Source organism: Lontra canadensis, unplaced genomic scaffold (assembly GCF_010015895.1).
Source record: "Lontra canadensis isolate GAN:19392208 unplaced genomic scaffold, GSC_riverotter_1.0 scaffold12, whole genome shotgun sequence".
NCBI classification, from domain to species: Eukaryota; Metazoa; Chordata; class Mammalia; order Carnivora; family Mustelidae; genus Lontra; species Lontra canadensis.
The window spans coordinates 26,675,005-26,695,195 of record NW_022631006.1 but is presented as its reverse complement, the minus strand read 5'-3'; the positions used below and the strand labels follow the sequence as shown (position 1 = coordinate 26,695,195).

Genomic DNA, 20,191 nt, shown 5'->3' with positions numbered 1-20,191 from the left:
AAGCCTATGTTCCTGATGTAGTTTTAATTTGTGTTAGTACAGTTAGTTTTATTAGAGTATGGATATATGAATGAGAGTTGTTGTTACCAGTTCTTAAATTTTGGTTACCATCTATGGGATTCATTACTGAGTGCCAGTAATGTGCTGTGCTTCAAAGTAGGATTCAGAGATGGATAATGTCCAGTGTCTGTCCTCCATAGAGCTTATTATGTAGGGAGGAAGCACAATAATAAGAGGGAATGAATGGTCAGGGGAAGGAAGTGCAGCATAGGAGAGCCTTCTGGAGACTAAGGATGGAAAATCAACCTTGGAGCTCCATGCTGTAATGTTGGTAGTATAGCACAGGGAGCTTTTAAATCTCATCTTTCCCATCATTCTCAGACTTGTTGGAATATAGATTACATTACTTTCCAGTCCGAATTATCTAAAAAAACTTTTTATTTCAATAAGTTATAAAAATTTCATACCTTTTATTTTGGTTTATTTTAATTAAAAATGAACTCTGAAACTATACTATTACTTCTCTAGTAAAGGTCTCTTACCCTCTTCTATGTTAAAGAACTCCCCTACTGCTTTCTTAAGAGTATTAAACCAGCCAAAAATAACAAAAGAAGTTGGTTGCAGATTCTTATTTTCTCTTTTGTGTAAGTACCGTTGTCCATTTTGAAGTGAAGCTTGTAAGTTTTCTTTTAAAGATGTAAGTTCTGATACAGGACATTTTATTAACTATATCTCTGTTTGTTAATTATATGCTGAGGTTACCAAACTGGTTGAGCTATGATTGACTAAGATAGGTAAATTGGTTAATGGTAGAACTAGGTAGGTCTTTGAAAATAGAGTCATTTATTGAAAATAAAATATTAAAATACTAGTTGAATGAAAAGTTGCAATTTAAAAGAAACAATATAGTCAGAGTTGTAGTTGTATGACTGGAAATCATCTTGAAAAATTTCAAAATTTGGATTGTCAAAATTTGCACATATAATACCTAATGACCAAAAAAATTAGAAAGCACTTCCAAGGAACTTATCATTTCATGTGCTAATAAAGAAACTTTGTGGTTATTTTATATAGATTCTAAAACCATCTGAATATAAAATCTGGACATTTCTTATATTACAGAATGTTACTATATCAGTTGTATATGAAAATCTTACCTTTGCATAGAACCTTCATCAAAGGCTTAGTGTGCTTACAGATGCAGAAATGATTGTATTTTATTAGGCAATATTGGATTTAGTGCAAAGAGCCCATTTAGCTGCTAACTGCTTTGTGACTTTGGGCAAGTCACTTTCCCTCTTTGAACCATGTCTTGTCTTCGTCATTGTTGTATTTCCAGCATTGAGCATGTAGGCACACAATGAATGTTTGTTAAATGAGTAAATAAATGGGCCTCAAGTTTCCTCATCTGTAAATTGAGGGATTTGGATTAGACCTATAAATTCTTTTTCAAATCTAAAATTATTCCACTAGAATTTTAATCCAGTCCTATTATTTCCTGCCTGTAGGAACGATAAATCACTCCCAAGTTTTTCTTTCTTTTCTACTTCTTTGGATTCTTTCTGGTGTTCCCCATTTGGAGGCAAAGTGTTGTTTTGCTCTTTAGGGCCTTTCTTAGATTCATATATATGTATATGTATATACATATATATATATCTCCTTCTTAATATAAGCCTTGTGTTTTAAAATTTTTCACATCTACTGATTTAAACCTGAGTAGTGATTTTGTGCAAACTTAATCTTTGTTGCCCATTCTTGCCAGGAAGTCCTGAGTGGCTTCCTGGAAGGGTCCATGGCTCCAAAGTTTTCAGGCACTTTTTTAGGAGCGAAAACTTCAGGACTCACCCTGAGTCTGGTTAACATTTTGAAAAGATTCAGGATTTTACCTAGCTTCTCCAGAGTACTAAAGTATCTTATTTTTCCTCTTACGTTTCCTCTGGCAGGAGGGAAGAGGCAACCATTCAACACACTTTGCAGTATTAGAAGGGTTTCAAGGTCCCCATGAGGAATGTCAATTATGACAGGAGAGATTTTTCATTTAAATAGTTGCTTAAACTGTCAGGAAGTGCTCAAATTAAAATGAAAAAAAAAATCTTTTGAAAACATTTTAATTAAATATCTTAAAAAATTAAACCAAGTATTTTCATCTGTTTATTGCTGTCCAGGTTACATATTGCCTTATTTTTGCATGTTTACAATTATTTATGTGCCTTTTTAAAATTTAAACCCAACAAAAATAATGCTAAGTAGTAATCTCAGGAAATATATTAGAAACTACTGAACTAGTTTGAATTGAACTAGTTTTGAATTGGAACTTTAGCTCAGTTCAAGGAATATGTTGAGATAGGAACTAGTTGTATTGTGCTCTTTTAGCATTTAGGTGTGATTATTGTCATCATTTAGAGTCAGTTATTTTTTAATTTATAAGGTATGTGAGAATATTTCAGTTGGTAAAAGTTTGAATTATTCGGAGAACTTGAAGGTGGATTTCGCAAAATTCAGATGTTGCCTATAAGTTATTAACAATTTTAATATTCTTGAGACAAAGATGGAATATTAAAAGAGCTATTTTAGAAAAAAAAAATTCCCCCTCCAATAGCACCAAACATTAGCTTATCTCTTTTCCCTTTGTAATATGACTTTATTATGGAAGTGTAGGGGAACTGACGCCATTCTTTTTTTTTTTTTTTAAGATTTTATTTATTATTTGTCACACAGAGATCACAAGTAGGCAGAGAGGCAGGCAGAGAGAGGAGGAAGCAGGCTCCCTGCTGAGCAGAGAGCCCGACGACGCGGGGTTCAGGCTCCCAGGACCCTGGGATCATGACCCGAGCTGATGGCAGAGGCTTTAACCCACTGAGTCACCCAGGTGCCCCGGAACTGATTCCATTTTTTTTTTTTTTTAATTTCTTTTCAGCGTAACAGTATTTATTGTTTTTGTACCACACCCAGTGCTCCATGCAATCCGTGCCCTCTCTAATACCCACCACCTGGTTCCCCCAACCTCCCACCCTCTGCCCCTTAAAAACCCTCAGATTGTTTTTCAGAGTCTATAGTTTCTCATGGTTCACCTCCCCTTCCAATTTCCCTCAACTCCCTTCTCCTCTCCATCTCCCCTTGTCCTCCATGCTATTTGTTATGCTCCACAAGTAAGTGAATGGCTACAGTCTTCTGGGATTGAGCCAGCCAGGCAAGCAAGCCTGAGAACAAGGAAGAGTAAATTAAGAGAGTCAAGTAGTAAAGAAGAAGAATGGGTAGAGCCATAAAAAACTAGCTTTGCACAGCATTTCCAGTAGAAAACTTTTGACAGGGCATTTCATTCCACTAAGATTTAATAAACTAGTAATTGAAGATTCATATGTATACCTCCTTAGATACCAAGTTTTCCATATATATGAATGTAAGCAATTTATTCCACTCACTTTTAATGAGCTCCTACTACATATATTTGAGTAGCTTATTTTATTTTTTAAAAGATTTATTTATTCAAGATAGAGCATGTATGCAAGCTGTGGAGAAGGACAGAGGAAGAGGGAGAAAACCTCCTTAAGCAGACCCCTAGCTGAGTGAGCCCAATGTAGGGCTCAATCCTAGGACCCTGAGATCATGACCTGAGCTATAATCAAGAGTCAGCCACTTAATCCAGTCACCCAGGCACCCCTATATCTGAGTATTTTAAGACATATTTCTAAATAACTATATTTAGAAAGTTAGAAAATATTTAGAATTAGTTATGAAAATTTGGCATGCAGAGTAAGAAATGGAATCATCCAGGGGTGCCCGGGTGCTACCAGATCAGAGAAGGCAGTATATCGATCCTGAGCCACAGGCAAGCAGAATCAACAATGGAATCTACAAACCTAAGGAGTCCGGCCCCAAAGAATATAGCAAATGCCCTCGTTGGAGACCATGGTGACCCCAGAGAGTGATGGATAGAGTGGCTGCCAGATAACCTTTCATGTCCATGGAGGCTCTCTTGCTCTTCTTGCAGTGGATTCTGTGAAGGCCTCTTGAATCCCTTCCCTCACTGTCTGCACCCTAACCTCTTACTTATCATCTATCCTGACTAGGTGAAGTCCTGCGTCCAGTTTTATCCTAGGACACTCAGAGAAGTTTGAGAGAAAAGCTGCCAGTGAGTAATACTCCTGTTTGTCTAGCCAAATGGTTCTACTAACTTCATGCTTATATTAATTAGATCTAATTAAGGAAGGATTGAAGGGTCTGTAATTTTTGCAGTTTGGTAAAGAGAATGCTGAGGAGTTTTCAAATGCCTGTTAATCCCTTTAAAGCCAATTCTGATCAGCTTTGTACACTTCCATGAAGTCTGAAAAAGGAGATGGACTTAAATTGTAGTAGAAGGAATTCATTTGCAAAGAATTTCTTGGCATAGTAAACACAATTGTGAAATGCTAGTAACTATGAGGTTTACTTTTCTTGGAGTTCTTAAAAAATTAGGCAAAAAGTCATCTCTGAGAATAGCTGTTATCTATGCCTATCTGCTAGTCTCCTATCCCAAAAAGTGAATTATATTATTCCCAGAATGTGAAGAACGGTAAGATAAATACTTTCGGGGGGCATCTGGGTGGCTCAGTCAGTTAAGCATCTGCCTCCAGCTCAGCTTATGATCCCAGGTCCTAGGATCTGAGCCTCTCCTTCAGCTTCCTGCTCAGCGGAGAGCCTCCTTCTTTCTCTCCCTCTGCCTCTCTCCCTGCTTGTGCGTGCTTGCTCTCTCTCTCTCTGTGTCAAACAAATAAATCTTAAAAAAAAAAAAAGGAAAGAAAAAGATCAATATTTTATGGAGGAGGAAATGAGACATCAATTAATACTGGGCTGTGGAGAAGGGAGAGGAAAAACTAAACTCTGACAATAAGCTATTTCTTTAATGTGCATCTTATCTGTTGAATTGTCATCCAGTTTGCCCCTTGTGATTGGTTCTCCCCTGCGGAGTGGGTATACCCCACAGGAGTGTTCTCCCAGCAACTGTGTTCATGGCAGGTGGCCCTGGTCTTATGGGCATGGCTGATTTTTCCAGGAAGGGCATCTCACCCAGATTAGGCTGACGGCTGTTCCTTGGAAGTTAGAAATTTAAACTGAGGGACTAGAGGGGAAATGGGAACATACAAACTTGCAAGGTGTTCATGGCTATATATTCTATCATCCAAACCACAAAAAAAGAGGAAACAAGTTCCAAAGAGAAAATCTGGGAAGGAGCAGATAGACAGAGAGGAGCTGAAATGGAAGATGAATTTTGAGAACTGTACCTTTGTTCAAACCCTTTGCTGAGATGCCTGCATTCTTGCCCTCGGGTTCCATAGAGCACTGTTCTGTCTTAAAATGTAGTGTTTGTGTTCTACTGAAGCTAAGTCTAGTAGGTTCTGTCATTTGAACCCAAGTTTCCTCATATACACACTTTTGAGGTGTCTGGGTGGCTCCGTTGGTTAAGTGTCTGACGGTTGATTTTGGCTTAGGTCATGATCTCAGGGTCATGAAACAGAGCCCTGAGTCCAACTCTGCACTGGGCATGGAGCCTGCTTGAGAATCTCACCCTCCCTCTGCCCCTCTTCCCCCCCAACACCTGTCCCTGCTTGCACATACGTTCTCTCTCCTAAAAAAAAAAAAAAAAAAAAAAGATGTACCTAATTTACATATTTTTCCAGAAGTGACCAAAATGATCTCCATCTTGCTGAAAGCCCCTCCTTTTCCCACAGTCAATACAAAATTGGCTATGTTGCCTCCACATCTATCTTGAGTGAATAGATGTAATTAACTAATTATAGGACCTTGGAACAGTTACTTAACCTTTCTGAACTTCAGTTTATCGTGTGTAAAATAGATCAAAAGCTTCAACTGTAAAGTGGGGGGTGATATCTACTTCATGAGTAACATTTTTCCCTGTATTATCTCACTTAATATTCACATTAACCCTATGCATAAGTCCTCAATAAAAGTTTATAATTATTGGGGCACTGGGTGGCTTGGTTGAGAGTACGACTTCAGGTAAACCCCCTGGCCACATTCCCTCCAGACTCACCTCTTGTAATTCCTTCCCAGCACAGATCTTGAGTTTTCCCGCAGTTCTCTGGATGCTTTTTTATGCACTGTCATGTCTGTCTGCACCTTTTCTTTTTTTCACTTTTTTCTTTTCTTTCTTTCACTTTTTTCTTTCCTTCCTTCCTTCCTTCCTTTCTTTCTTGCTTGCTTGCTTGCTTGCTTGTTAGTGGGCTCCAGGCCCATCCTAGGGCTTGAACTCAACCCTGAGATAGAGAATTAGTTGCATGCTTTACTGACTGATCCAGCCAGGTGCCCCCAGTCTGGGTTTCAATGATTTCTTCCTCCCAACTCTGCCCCACCTCTATCCCTTTCCTTTGTCTACCTCTCTCACACCTTCTTCAGGACTTAGTGTGGAAATCGCCTTTGACAGAAATCTTCCAGATGTCCCCAGGGCTTAGATAAGAGCCTCTCTTCTGTCCTCCTTTTCCTGCCTGTGCTTAAAAGGCACTTCATTTTATTGGATTACTTTTTACTTCTCTGAATTCCCTCTCTGGATCCCAAGTGCTTAGACTCTAAGACATTGGTCACACAACAGTCCTATCCTCAAGGAAGGGTAGAAGGAATCTTCTACAGTAGTTTTGGGGTGGCTGCCACATTAGCTTCAGCAAATATTGTTTGGATCCCAGGGCAAATCGTTAGATGAAGATAGAGATCAGAGACCCATGGTGAATGAAGCACCTCCTCAGGAACCACAAAGATACTAGTCATGCCAGAAGAAACTCCCCACAAAACCCAGGAACCTTGCCTTGCAACTGTTTCCCATGTCAGGGTGTGCACATACTTATTTGGTAAAGAATGCATGTGAAGCATCTATACTATTTCGTCAGGATTATTAGGGGGCACGATCATGAGCAAAATAGCATGAACTCTGGTTTCAGAGCTTAGAGTTTGGCGGGAGAAATAGATATCAATCAAAACCCAGGTGTGTAATGAAAACCTTGATAAGTGCTCCAAGGAAAATCCAAGGTGCTATAAAGGCTTACATCATGGGCACCTAGATGGGAGAGTAGAGGGCAAAGGTCGGGCCATTTTCTTGAGAAAGTGACCTATGAGGTAAGATGAAAGACTATATGGGAATTAACGAGGCTTAGGCTGAGAAGTGGGGTATGAGTGAGGAGCTTCCCAGCCTGAGCTGACATGGGAGGGAGGTCAGTTTATGAAGGCACCGAAAGAACAGTGTAGTAAAGCACTTCCAGAAAAGGGCTGAGCCCCTGGAGAGATAGACAAAGGCTGCCTGGAGGTGTTGCAGGCCCGAATTTGCCTTATTTTCCCACAGACACATTTGTACCTCTCAGGACAAATCATAAGGGAAAGTTCTGTGTGCGGAGTTCCATGGGGACCTGGCTGTGACTTACTACACTGACAATCAGTGTCTGAGCAAACTGTGGTCTATGAAAATCATTGCCCCAAAGCCCAGAATCTTTAGTAAAAATGTCGGAGTCCCCAGAATATTGAGCTAATGTTAATTGGAAAAAAACAAGCCTCGCCTTCTCTCCTGCCTTACTCCCCACCCCTCTTTGGCCCTGTCGCAAATCTTTAAGTGATGCGATCCAGCTGAGGTCTGTTAAAGATGGCTTCTCTTGCCCTTCATCTTTTTAGAGCTGATAAGGGATCGGTAAGGAAGGAGGTTCCTGCTCTTTTCAAGGTCTCCCAGAGGGCTCTTAGCTCCCCGTAGGTTCTCAGCCCTCTCATTCTGAATTAACTGCCCCACCTTGAAATTGAGACACTTTTTTGTCCTCACTACAAGTTGTATGTTTGTAGATATGTATGTGATTATACATATTTGATTTTGAAATTGTCCTTGTAGGATTCTGCTGACAACTCTAATTTCTTCATTCCTACCTGACGTCTACCCTTCAGTAGGGGTTGGATTATGGAATAGGGGGATTAGGCTCTATCTAGGCCAGGAAAGACTCCTTTCTAGAAGGAATATAATCTTGGCATATACCCCAGGAACTGGGAATCAAATTGAAAAAAAAAAAAAAGAGAGAAGGACCATCCTCCTGCGAGCTTCTAAGTGGAATGTGGGATATAATCCACATTCATCTTGTCATTCTTCACTTACCTTCTCCTTTAAGTCATATAAAGGGCTACCCTGTGCAGTTCGGGTGCTAGTTTCGCCTTTTGCGCCACAGAATAAGAACAAAGAAGCCTGGGGAAGGGAAACTTTCACGCTTGGGAAGAAGAGCCCTCAGCTATCTCTGGACTGATTCTCTGTATTAGAGTTCTGTCCCTTATTCTGTCAATCTGTTCTTGGGGAGCAGGGACAGTATCTTGTTCTCATCTGTGTCCCAAGGTTCCCATGTAGGTTAGTAATTATTTGTTTAACAGATGAATAATCAAAGGAGAAATCAAATTGCCTCCATCCTGGTTCTTGGGTCTAAGAAGATGGTGAAGGAAAGAGGGTACAAAGGTTTGGGGCCTTTGGAAAAGATGCCTACAGTGAAAAGTAGAGTAACAAAAAAAAAAGTGATTATGAGTAAAAATGAAACAAGGGTTCCTGATTTTGAGTAGAACCTATTCACTCTAGAGATAAAACCCCAAGTGCTTTCAGGGACACTTGAAAGAAATTGGTCAGGAATGACTTAGTGGCATTCATCCTGATTATAGGCAATAAGTAGCCCAAGGTCTTTATTTTGTCCTATTCTGAGACTTAAATCCTCTGGTCTTCCAGAGAGGTTGTGCTAGGAATTTAGAAAGGAAGCTTTCCTTTGAATAATTTTTAAGTTGGAGTTTCAGAGAGTATATCCTTAGCTAGGCATAAGATGTGAGGGCTTAAAGCCTCCAAGGGGGTCCTTGCACACAGAAAAGGAGCTTTAAAAATCCAGTTTTATTTCTTTAGTTTCATGTATTTTTCAGGCCGGGAGAGCAGAGGCAAACATATATTTATGTATATATTATTATATATAAAGAATTATTTTATTTGAGAGAGAATAGGGGCAAAGGGAGAGGGAGAGGTAGACTCCTCACTGAGTGCAGAGCCTGATGAGGGGCTCCGATCTCACAAACTTGAGATCCTGACCTGAATGGAAACCGAGAGTCAGATGCTTAATCGACTGAGCCACCCCAACACCTAGTATTTTTTAAATATATGTTTGCCTCTGCTCTCCTAGCATAACCACTCTGGAAGTTCATGAGTTTCAAAACCTGTATGTCTGTACATAGAAAAGAAGACTACCAGATAAATGCTGAGAAATTTAGCAGAGGTTTTAGAATTACTGGTAATTTTTTGTGATTTGCTTATTTACTTCCCAAGCAAATATGTGTTATTTTATTCATCACTATATTATTAAATATAGTGACTATAAAACAAAACTTTTTATCATTTTTTGTTTCAGATTCTCCTGCCTAGGCCCTACTTCTGGGTATAAAGGACCTGTCCAAAGATGTTTTTTAGGTTTGTTTTCCACTGCAGTCTATTGTAGCCTACACTAGGAGGACTTGGCTGTAGTTTGCATATCATGATCAGTAGCTTCATGGATTTTGATTGAAACTGGCTGAACTACAAACCTATCTTTGGGTATATGTAGGACTGCTAAAATTAAGCACCAAATCCCAGCTACTGATACGGGGATTAAGTGGGTTGAGTATGAGTTTCCCTTTGTTGAAGGTAAGTGTGCCCATTCCTTTACTAGAAAACCACTGCAGATGCGTTTATGCAAGATAACTCCCTCTAGAAAAATCATTGCCAAGGACTGGGAATAAAACTTTGGAGAACTGCTCTTAATAGGAGCAGAAGAACATCCTAGGGGCATCTGGTGGGAGAGGCTTGTTCCAAGGCCATATAAAATAAGATTAGGACTTTTGGGAGAAATAGATTGCCGTAAAGCACACTAATATAGACAATTCTGGATGATGATCAAGCCCAGTGAGCCGATGTAGGCCTTGGCTTGCTTTGCCTAATCACAATAAACTTAAGGTTGTAACCCCTTCCTGTTCCCCTCCCCCATTAAATCATCAAAGGAGATGGGGACAATACAGCTCATTGGGAAGATAATTTACCCTCTTTGGTTTTAGTATGAATATTTAGGTGTCAGTCCTTGCCTGTGATTACTTAACGTCTCCAGAATTGTTGAACTTGTTCTACTTGGTCTCCTCAGCTCTTTGCCTGCAGATACTCAAACAATGTATATTCTTCTCTAGGATCTACATCCTTGCTATTACCAAGTACTCAAAAAGTGATCACTTCCTGTACCCATATATGCACAGCTTTGTAGAGAGAATGCTGGAGAGGTTGATGTTTGGGAATTGGCCAATAGGATGAAGAGTCCAATCTTAATTTTTCAAGGTAGAAAGTCAGCAGATATTTTCTTTTTTTCTTTCATTATAAAAACCTGGGGAAATTTATTTATATAATCATATGTATAGTGTGGTACACTATTTCTTCTTCTTTTTTCTTTCTTTTTTTTTTTTTAGTTTCAGTGGTAGAATTTAGTGATACATCAGTCTTATATAATACCCAGTGTCCATTACATCACGTGCCCTCCTTAGTGCCCATCACCCAGTTACCCTATCCCCCCACCTACTTCCCCTCCAGCAACCCTCAGTTTGTTTCCTAGAATTCAGCATCTTTTATGGTTTGCCTTCCTCTCAATTTTCATCTTATTTCATTTTTTTTCCCTTCCCTTAAGTTTATCTGCTTTGTTTCTTAAATTCCACATATGAGTGAAATCATCTGGTATTTGTTTTTCTTTGACTGACCTATTTCTTTTATCATAATACCCTCTAGTTCCATCCAGATTGTTGCAAATGGCAAGATTTCGTTATTTTTTAATGGCTGAGTAATATTTCAGTGTGTGTGTATGTGTGTGTGTGTATGTGTGTGTCTACAACATCTTTATCCAATCATCTGTGTATGGACATCAGGGCTCTTTCCATAGTTTAGCTATTGTGGACATTGCTGCAATAAACGTTGGGGTACAGGTGCCCCTTCGAATCACTACGTTTGTTTCCTTTGGAAAAATACCTAGTAGTGCAATTGCTGGGTCGTAGGGTAGCTCTATTTTTAACTTTTTGAGGAACCTCCATACTGTTTTCCAGAGTGGCTGCACCAGCTTGCATTCCCACCAACAGTGTAGGAGGGTTCCCCTTTCTCCACATCCTCACTAGCATCTGTCGTTTCCTGACTTGTTAATTTTAGCCATTCTCACTGGTGTAAGGTGGTATCTCATTGTGGTTTTGATTTATATTTGTATTTGTATTTTATTTGTATTTCCCTGATGCTAAGTGATGTTGAACATTTTTTAATGTGTCTGTTCCCCATTTGTATGTCTTCTGAGCATTTCTTGACTGGATTTTTTCTTTTATGGGAGTTGAGTTTGATAAGTTCTTTATACATTTTGGATACTAGCCCTTTATCTGATAAAACATTTGCAAGTAAGTCAGTAGATATTTTCTTAAATGAAAAATATAAAAATGAAAATATATGTATGATATTTTTAAATATGGAGGCAAATACTTGAAGAAATGGCTAAAAGAGTTTGTTTTAAAGAAAAGTGAAGCAATAATTCAGAGAACTTGTTACCTATGGGAGGGGGTGGGAATGGGATGAAAAGAGTAGGGAATGGAGTGACATTCTCTGAGTACATCTTTTTGTATAGTATTGATTTTTACAGCCATGTTAACATCTTAATTGTCCAAAAAAATAAATAAGAATGTAAAACTCTTAAGCTGAATACAAACAGAATCAAATCCAACTGACTTCAAATGAAAAAAAAAAAAAGATTAACACAAGCAATTGTGAACCATAGTAACTTGACTATCTACCTTCCACCTTTAGATGGAAGAACTGTAAACAAATCTTGGAATTTTGCTAAAAGATTGGTTTCTCACAGTGATATTGGTGCTACAATTCTGAAGCTATTGAAGGATGGAGCAAATTGAGCAAATGAGTAAATGATGATTCTCACTGGGATGAGGGAGCAGAAGGCTGGCTGAGGACAAAGCAAAAGCTGGCACCTTACACCCCCTCTCCCCCCACCTCGGTGACATGTGTGACATACCTCAGGCACTTCTGACTGCCCTAAAAAGAAAAACAAATAGTTAACTCGCAGAGATCACAATCCTGCAAGACAGGAGTCTCCCTTGGTTTACAAATGTCCTAGTGATTTACAACAAAGAAGCTATCTTATTGACAGCCCAACTTCCAGAGACAAGCAACTCAGTTCCTAAAGCCCTAACATCTCCCTCCCCTCCATAAAACTGAAGGAGGCTGAGGCGGAAGGAAATGTAAATAAAGTTAAATTTCTTCTAAACCTAAAGATCATTGACAAGGATGTGTGATAGGAGGAATGTGACGTTGCACCAGGAAACTCCCAACTGTCTTCATGTTAGTGCCTCATTAGAGGGAAAAACAGCCTTGGCTTGACAATAACCAGGCCTTCAGTATCCTGACAGTCTTCTTTACCGTGACAGCCCTTCTGAACAATCCTTTGTCCTCACCTATCCAACTCCTGTGTGTATAATCAGCCACTCCTCAGGATATCAGGGCAGTACCTCTTCTTGCCCATGGGTCCTGTCCCCATGCTTTAATAAACCACCATTTTACACCAAAGATGTCTCAAGAATTCTTTCTTGGTCATTGGCTCCGGACCTCACCCCACCGAACCTCACCTAGATTCTAGAACTTCATCAACTATTGGAGACAGGAGATACAAATATGGAGTGGGAGGAATCCTGTGCTATTTGATTGGAATTGTAGATGTCCATATGAACTCATTTTTAGTAAATGTACATTTTTCTAAGTTCTGAAAGAGCTCAATAGCAATGAATAGATCTTAAGTCCAGACTTGAGTCAGGTACTATTGTCTACTTAATAAAACAGCACTCTTTCTTTCTTTTTTTAAATTTAAGTAGGCTCCATACCCAGTGTGGGGCTTGAACTCATGACCCTGAGATCAATAGTTACGTGCTCTACCAACTGAGCCAGCCAGGTCCCCCTAAAACAAGCACTCCTTGGGAAATGGCTGATTCCTGGTCTGGGATAGGGATTGAAAAGATGAGCCTGGAACATCTTGTTGTACCAAAAAGAAAAGGAGTTGTCAGAAATATTTGGGATATGTCAAAGGGGTCACAGGGGTCATCTTGAAGGGGCTCTCACTGCTTAACTTTGTGACAATTTGAGCATCAAAATAATGGTAGTAATGGATTTTAACCAATTACTAATATAAGAGCTCAGGAGTCTGGGGCACCTGGGAGGCGCAGTCAGTTAAGCATCCACCTCTTCATTTCAGCTCAGGTCATGATCTCAGGGTCCTGAGATTGAGCCCTGCCCTGGGTCAGGCTCTGCACACAGCAGGGAGAGTGACTTGAGATTCTTTCTTTCTCTGCCTCTCCCTCTCCCCCCAGCCACCCCTGCCCCACTCTCTCTCAGGTAAATAAATAAATCTTTAAAAAAAAAAAAAAAAAGAAGAGTTCTGGAGTCCATAATGATAATAAGGAAGGAAATAAGGAAAGAAGGAAGAAAGGAAAGAAGGAAGAAAAGAAGGAAATAGAGAGGAAGGAAGGAAGGGAGGAAGGGAGAAAGATTTTTCCTGACAGTAGAATGCCAACCATTTGGCTATTATTATAGTAATAACTTCTTTGGGTAAGGATAAATTAATAGATGCTGCAATTACTGGGTGAAAACTTGATGACCCACAGAAAATTTACATAGAATCAAAGTCTCGGGCGCCTGGGTGGCTCAGTGGGTTGGGCCTCTGCCTTCGGCTCAGGTCATGGTCTCGGGGTGCTGGGATCGAGTCCCGCATTGGGCTCTCTGCTTGGCGGGGGGCCTGCTTCCTCCTCTCTCTCTGCCTGCCTCTCTGCCTACTTGTGATCTCACTCTGTCAAATAAATAAATAAAATCTTAAAAAAAAAAAGAATCGAAGTCTCTTCCTTAAAATTATTAATTACAGGGGGGAAATAGGAAATTTATAGTGGAGAAAACTGGGCGTAGCTATGTGGGGGAACACTGTAATCAAATAATCAATGTTAAAGTTGCCACTAATGGGATAAAACATCACGTCCTCCTGCTGTAATGCTCTGAGGAGACAATAGCACATTTGTAACATTCTTGCCCAAACTGAAGCAAGCAAATAAATGAAACTGAATCTAATAAGGAAACAACAGACAACCCCAAACAGATGGAAATTATTTTTTTAGAAATTGGATGGAATATACTTTCAAAAATGACCATGTCATGAAAGACAGCAGAAAGCTGAGGACCAATTTAAAGAGACATGAGAACTAAATGTAATGTGTGATCTTGAACTGGAAAAGAAATTCTTATAAAGGACGTTATTTTGGACAACAGGCAAAATTTGAGTATGGAATGTATCACAGTTATGTAATTAAGTATTACATAATAATATTGTAGCAATGATACATTTCCTGATTTTTCAAATATTTATATTATGGTTACATAAAATAAGCTTCTTGTTCTTAAGAAATACCCCCTGGACTGAAGGAAAAAATATATATGTACGCGCGCACGCACACACACACAGCACAAATGTGGCAACATGTTAACAACTGGGAAATGTGGATGAAGGATAAGGAATTTTTTAATACTATTCTTGCAGCTTTTCTTTATGTTTAAAATTATTTAAAAAAAAAAAGTTCTGTGTGTGTGTATGTTTTACTTCCTGCTCCTTTTCTGATACTTAAACTTATTTCCCTTCCCACTCCCACTCTCAATCTGAATTCCTTATTGGGCAGGAGGGCACATAATCTCAGACTTCCCTGTGAAATGGTGTCGGGGAGGTGGAGATTACTACCATTTACAATGGGAAACTATGACTGGGGCTCCAGCTCAGAGCAGTCCTGGAGGGAGAGGGAAGTCTTTTAGTTACAAGAATCGTGTCATTATTATTTCATCTTAATCTGGTTATTGGTAACTGAAAAGGAGAAATCACACAGGTAGTGAGAGGGTCCTGTATCCACAATGTGTATCAATACCTCCCTTCTTAAGAGACCAGAATATGCAAAAATGTGTGTAGGATCTCTCATATAGGTGGCTCTATCAAGTGAACAAGAGACATTTTCTTTAAAAAAAAAAAAAACTTTTCATTTTTATCTATTTATTTTAGAAATCTCTACACCCAACATCTCAACACCCAACAAATCTCTACACCCGACATTTTCTTTAAAAAAAAAAAACAACTTTTCATTTTTATCTATTTATTTTAGAAATCTCTACATCCAACTGAAGACCCTAAGATCAAGGGTTGCATGCTCTTCCAACTGAGCCAGCCAGGGACCCCAACCATTTTCTTATGAATGTGTGTGCATGTCTGAGTATATGTGTGTGTGTGTATTTTTTTATTTTTTAAATAATCTCTACACCCAAGGTGGGGCTTGAACCCACGACTCCAAGATCAAGAGCTGCATGCTCTTCTGATTGAGCCAGCCAGGCACCACGCATTTTCTTACTTCAATGCTTTGGATTGGACTACTGTATGGTTAAATTTCTTTAATAGCCAGAATAATACTATTATGATACAGAAAAGCAGCCTCATCCCACATCCTTTGTTGAAATTCCAGTATTTACAGTAGACAGCTGGATATTCCAATCCAGAGATTAGGTACAGATTTCACAATTACAAAGAGGCGAAGATCAGCATTGCTCTTAAAGGACATTCTCCTAAAGGAGCACAGCAGAGCCCGGGAATATTTAACAAAAATTGTACGGAAAACTGGTTCCTCGACAAGCCATCAAATTCACAGTCAAGGAGAAACAAACCACAACGTTAGCAACATAGCAGCATCCAGTAGGCAATGAGTCAAAGCTGTGTGTAGGTTACCATACACGGAGCCTGGGAGACTAGGGGCATAGAAGGCCAAAGATCTGAAATCAGCCCATGCCCCACCAACCCACCCACTCACCCACCCGCCAGGTCCCTGTAGTTTACAGTTGGATCTATTCATGCTGAGGACCCCACAACAGGCCCTATTCTAAAGAAGTCTAGTTTCTCCTAGATTTTTTTTTTTTTAATCTATGCCAAGGGGCATAGGTAGCACATAAAACAGGCTGCCTCCCAAAGCCAGTGATAAAAAAGGAAGCATAGGCCTCTCAGTTAATTTCACAAAAGATAAACAGAGAAGGCTAAGTCCTAGGCAATTGTGGGGTATGAAAAATGTGCCCCCGCAGCCCCCACTCCCTCCCTACCAGTTCTGCATTCTTTTGTCTGAATTAGCTTGTGTCTCTCTCTACTGTGAACAGTGAATGCCCAGTGTAGGCTCAGAGTGCTCTTGGAGGGATTTTCATTTCTATCAGGAATCAAAGTCTTAACCTAAAAAAAAGCAACTGTTTATCTAGAGCTGGTAGAGCAGGTTTGCTTATGAAGTCACACCCTGTTGGCATCACCCAGGCCTCCCAGCATCTCTCCCAGACAACTGAGCCAATTAAGTAATATGCTCTACGAAATTCTTGGCGGGTGTCAGCCTGCCCTTCACAAAGGCTCAGTAGCTACACTGCTTCTAGAATGTTCCAGGTCCACATCATCAAGTCCCCACAAGGCTTGGGGAGAGACTGGGGTACACCTGTTCTATCCTGCCTTCAAGCCTTCTTGGGACTTGATGTAATAGGCTGACTCCCTCTTCAGTGGTTGATGGAAGCTCAAGGACATGTGTCATTCCCAGGAACACCCAAGCGACCCTGTCATATCCCCACCACAAACGAGGCTGCAGACAACTGGCCTACATTAAGTGAACTGAAGTCTGGAGATGATAAAATGCAATCAGCCGAAGTTCTGTCTGACAGGAGGGCCTTGTCTTTAAAACCCTCATGTGTACTGTACTGCTTGCTTTCTTTGTGGGTCTTTTATTCTTTGTGTGTGCTTTTACAGTTTATTTCTTGCATATGGGTATATTCTCAGAATTAAAAAAAAAAAACCACCTTGGATTCAGTTTGTTTATATACACAGAAATTTCACTTAAATATAGTTTTTTTTTATCATTTTGATACTCTAATGCATGTTATATTGATATCTTTTATTTCGATATATTACTGTGATCTATGTTTTGTTTTCCAAGATGAGGCTTTCATTTTTAATGACTACAGCCAGCTTTACTGGACCTCAGCTGTACTTTTCTGAGCTAAATTCATCTTTGCCAGTGAATTTGGAGAGGAATGATTAAGTCATTTCTGAGCCATGATTTGAAGGACGTATTTAAAAAAAAAAAAAGAAGAAGAAGAAGAAGAAAAGAAAGCCTTAACCCTGCTGTCCCTCCAAACAGCAATTCTGGCTGGAGACAGCACAGTGACCTGATTGTGCCTGGTTGTGATCTATGTCTGGATGAGGGAAATAGGAGGCAGGCAAAAGAGTTCTGGAAGAATTTCGGAAGCATGGAGTGAAACCAAATTTGTTTTCTGCATTTTGACTCAGGTTGGCCTTGGGTAGAGATTAGAAAGTAAGTCCTCTGAAAACAAAGGAATTGTGATTAAATAGCCCAGAGAAGATCTTTATGCAGTGAAGTAGTCTTCCTTAGAACAGAGAATAAATAATTAGACCCACATGGACACAAAATAGAATACACAGTATTTGTTTAGATAAAAGGAAAAAAATTCCCACTGGTAAAATTCCCACTCAACCATCTTAATGAGCAAAGTAGAGGCCCCTCTATAGGACCAGGTGGGATCAGGTTTCAGTATCCTTCCAGACCCAGAATTCTGAGAGGAAGGATGATAACATAGGGACCAGCATGGTTTCAGTGGGTACCCAGAATTGGCATCAGTTGTGAAAGGAAAGAGCAAAGCCTCACTCAGATATAGGGACAGAAAAACATACCACAGTACAGAACACCTAATAGCTGCATAATACTGATCAGTTTATAAACAAATAAGAGTCTTAGAAGCCGGCTGAACATCACTCTTGGTAACAGGTGACAGTCTCCCAGTTCTCACTGATAGGAGACAACTTCATAGACACATATATATTGCACAACACCTCAATACACGTTACCACAGGGAAGATTTCTACCCAGTCCCTGCTGCTCCCCAAAGGACAGGGAGCAAAAGTTCCCTACGTCACTGTTCACTGTGACCCGGCGTTCCTCCTCCTGTGAAGGGACATATGTCTGTCTCTTCACTTCAGCAGCAAACTCCAGTGGCATCAGGTGACCTTGGTCATAGGCAAGAATCATTCAATATGACTGCACTTGTGGCAGCTTTGACTCCTTCCTTTTGGTGACAGATCTCAAGCCTTTACAAAATTCTTGGGCACCCAAAATGACAGATGTCTTTTTTTTTTTTTTTAAACAAATACACCTGAATGAGCTCACCCATCCTCAGAAGAAATTGGCCGTGGTTACTCTTTTGAGGGGATTCATTAACTCTTCAGGGGAACTTGCTATTCCCTTGCCAGTACAACTTCTCCTCTGCTTTTTTCTTTTTCCACCGGCAGAGGAGCAGCATCTTAAATGTCTTCCTGAAGGTTCTGTTGCAGAGGGCATAGCAAATGGGGTTGACGGTACTGTTGACATAGCACAACCAGTAGCCCAAGTGCCACAGGGTGACCGGGACACACTTGTCACAGAAGGTGGAAACCAGGACCATGATGTTGTAAGGGGTCCAGGTGATGATGAAGGCCAGGAGAATGGCACTCAAGGTCTGGGCTGCTTTCCTCTCCTTGACGAGGACCATTCTCTTTCGTTTGGTCATTTGATGGCTGAGGCTGGGATCCAGGCCTTTCGTCGAAGGGTCCTTGGACACTGGGAAGGAGCAGGGCATGATTTTCACTTTGCGACAGCCGTTGTTGGTCTCCTGGGTCCCATCAGCTTTCACCACCAGCCGGAACTTATAGGCCACACATTTCTGACTCTTGGGTCTATGAGCAGCACCGGGAGACAAGAAGTATTTTTGGGTGTCACAGTCATTTTTTTCAGCTTGAGCTTTCACAAACGTCTCCTTGGTCTCTTCGGCACTGAATTCTTCCCTCGGGCTTTCCTTGGCCTGACTCTTGTAGACTACTTGGAAGACTGGGTCTGTGGCAGGCTTGTCCTCATCCTCCGAGGAAGGGTAGCTGCTACATGTAGTGAGCTGCTCGGCTTGGGCCCACTCGGTGCTTGGGCCAGTGGCTCGGGACGGCTTCCCAGGGGTGGAGATGCTCCTGCGGGAGGACGACCAGGAGGCTTGGTTCCTTTCCCTCTGGGCCAGGGAGGGTCGCGGGCAGCGAAAGCAGGATGTCAGCAGAGACTTAGGAGCCGGCTTTCTTGGCTCCGCTTCCGCCATGGAGTCAGAGCCCTGGAGGTCAGCCAGGTCCTTGGTCCGCCTCTCTGTCTCCCGGTAGATTCGGCAGTAGAGGATCGTCATGACAGAAACGGGGATATAGAAGGCAGCAATGGCAGTGCCAAAAGTGATGGTGGGCTCGGACAGAAACTGGATCTGGCACTCATCGGGTGGTACCGTCCGCTCTCCAACCAGGTACTGCCAGCAGATGATGGCTGGGGCCCAAAGGATGAAGGAGATCAGCCAGGCCAAGCCAATCATGATGCCAGCCCTTTTGGGGGTACGTTTGGCCCGATATGTCAGAGGTCTGGTGATAGAAAAGTAACGGTCAAAACTGATCACCAGAAGGTTCATGACGGAAGCGTTGCTAGCCACGTAGTCCAGGGCGAGCCAGAGGTCACAAGCCAGACTGCCAAGCGCCCAGCGTCCCATGAGGATGTATGTGGTGTAGAGGTTCATGGAGAAGATCCCAATGATGAGATCTGCACAGGCTAAGCTGAGCAGGTAATAGTTGTTCACAGTCTTCAGCTGACTATTGACTTTGAAGGAGATCATGACTAAGACGTTGCCCACAATGGTGATCAGGCTTACCACAGCAGTCACAGCCGCAATGGTGATGACTTCCCACAACCTATGGCGTTCCAAAGGCTGGTGACTTACCGGGGTGCCATTGACAGTGGTTGTATTGTGGTAAGATTCCCCTTCCATCCTTAATTAGAATTAAGTCTTGGGTTCTAAACCATCTCTTTTCTATCTCACCTCTTCTTGGTCAGCATCTGGAAGAGAGGGAAACACATTAGCTCCACTCACCAGCATGGATCTTTTTTCCATTCATTGTATATCATTTACAATAGAATAGTAAATGTGGTCACACACATATTCAGAGTGAGATGCTGAAATCTCTAAAAGTTTTGATAACATTTTTTAGCAGCC

At 40.9% G+C, this 20,191-nt stretch overlaps 1 protein-coding gene across 1 annotated transcript; it reads right to left on the bottom strand.

Annotated features, from left to right (window-relative positions):
• Nucleotides 1-18,343: 18,343 nt before the first annotated feature.
• Nucleotides 18,344-19,966, bottom strand: CHRM5 (cholinergic receptor muscarinic 5). Its single transcript, XM_032857122.1, has one exon. The coding sequence runs from the start codon at nt 19,964-19,966 to the stop codon at nt 18,368-18,370; it is 1,599 nt and encodes a 532-aa protein (XP_032713013.1). The 3' UTR covers nt 18,344-18,367.
• Between the last annotated feature and the right edge of the window lie 225 nt (nt 19,967-20,191).

Bases quoted from the DNA above. Each gene is read 5' to 3' on its own strand.
- CHRM5 (XM_032857122.1), bottom strand. From the start codon at position 19,966: ATGGAAGGGGAATCTTACCACAATACAACCACTGTCAATGGCACCCCG.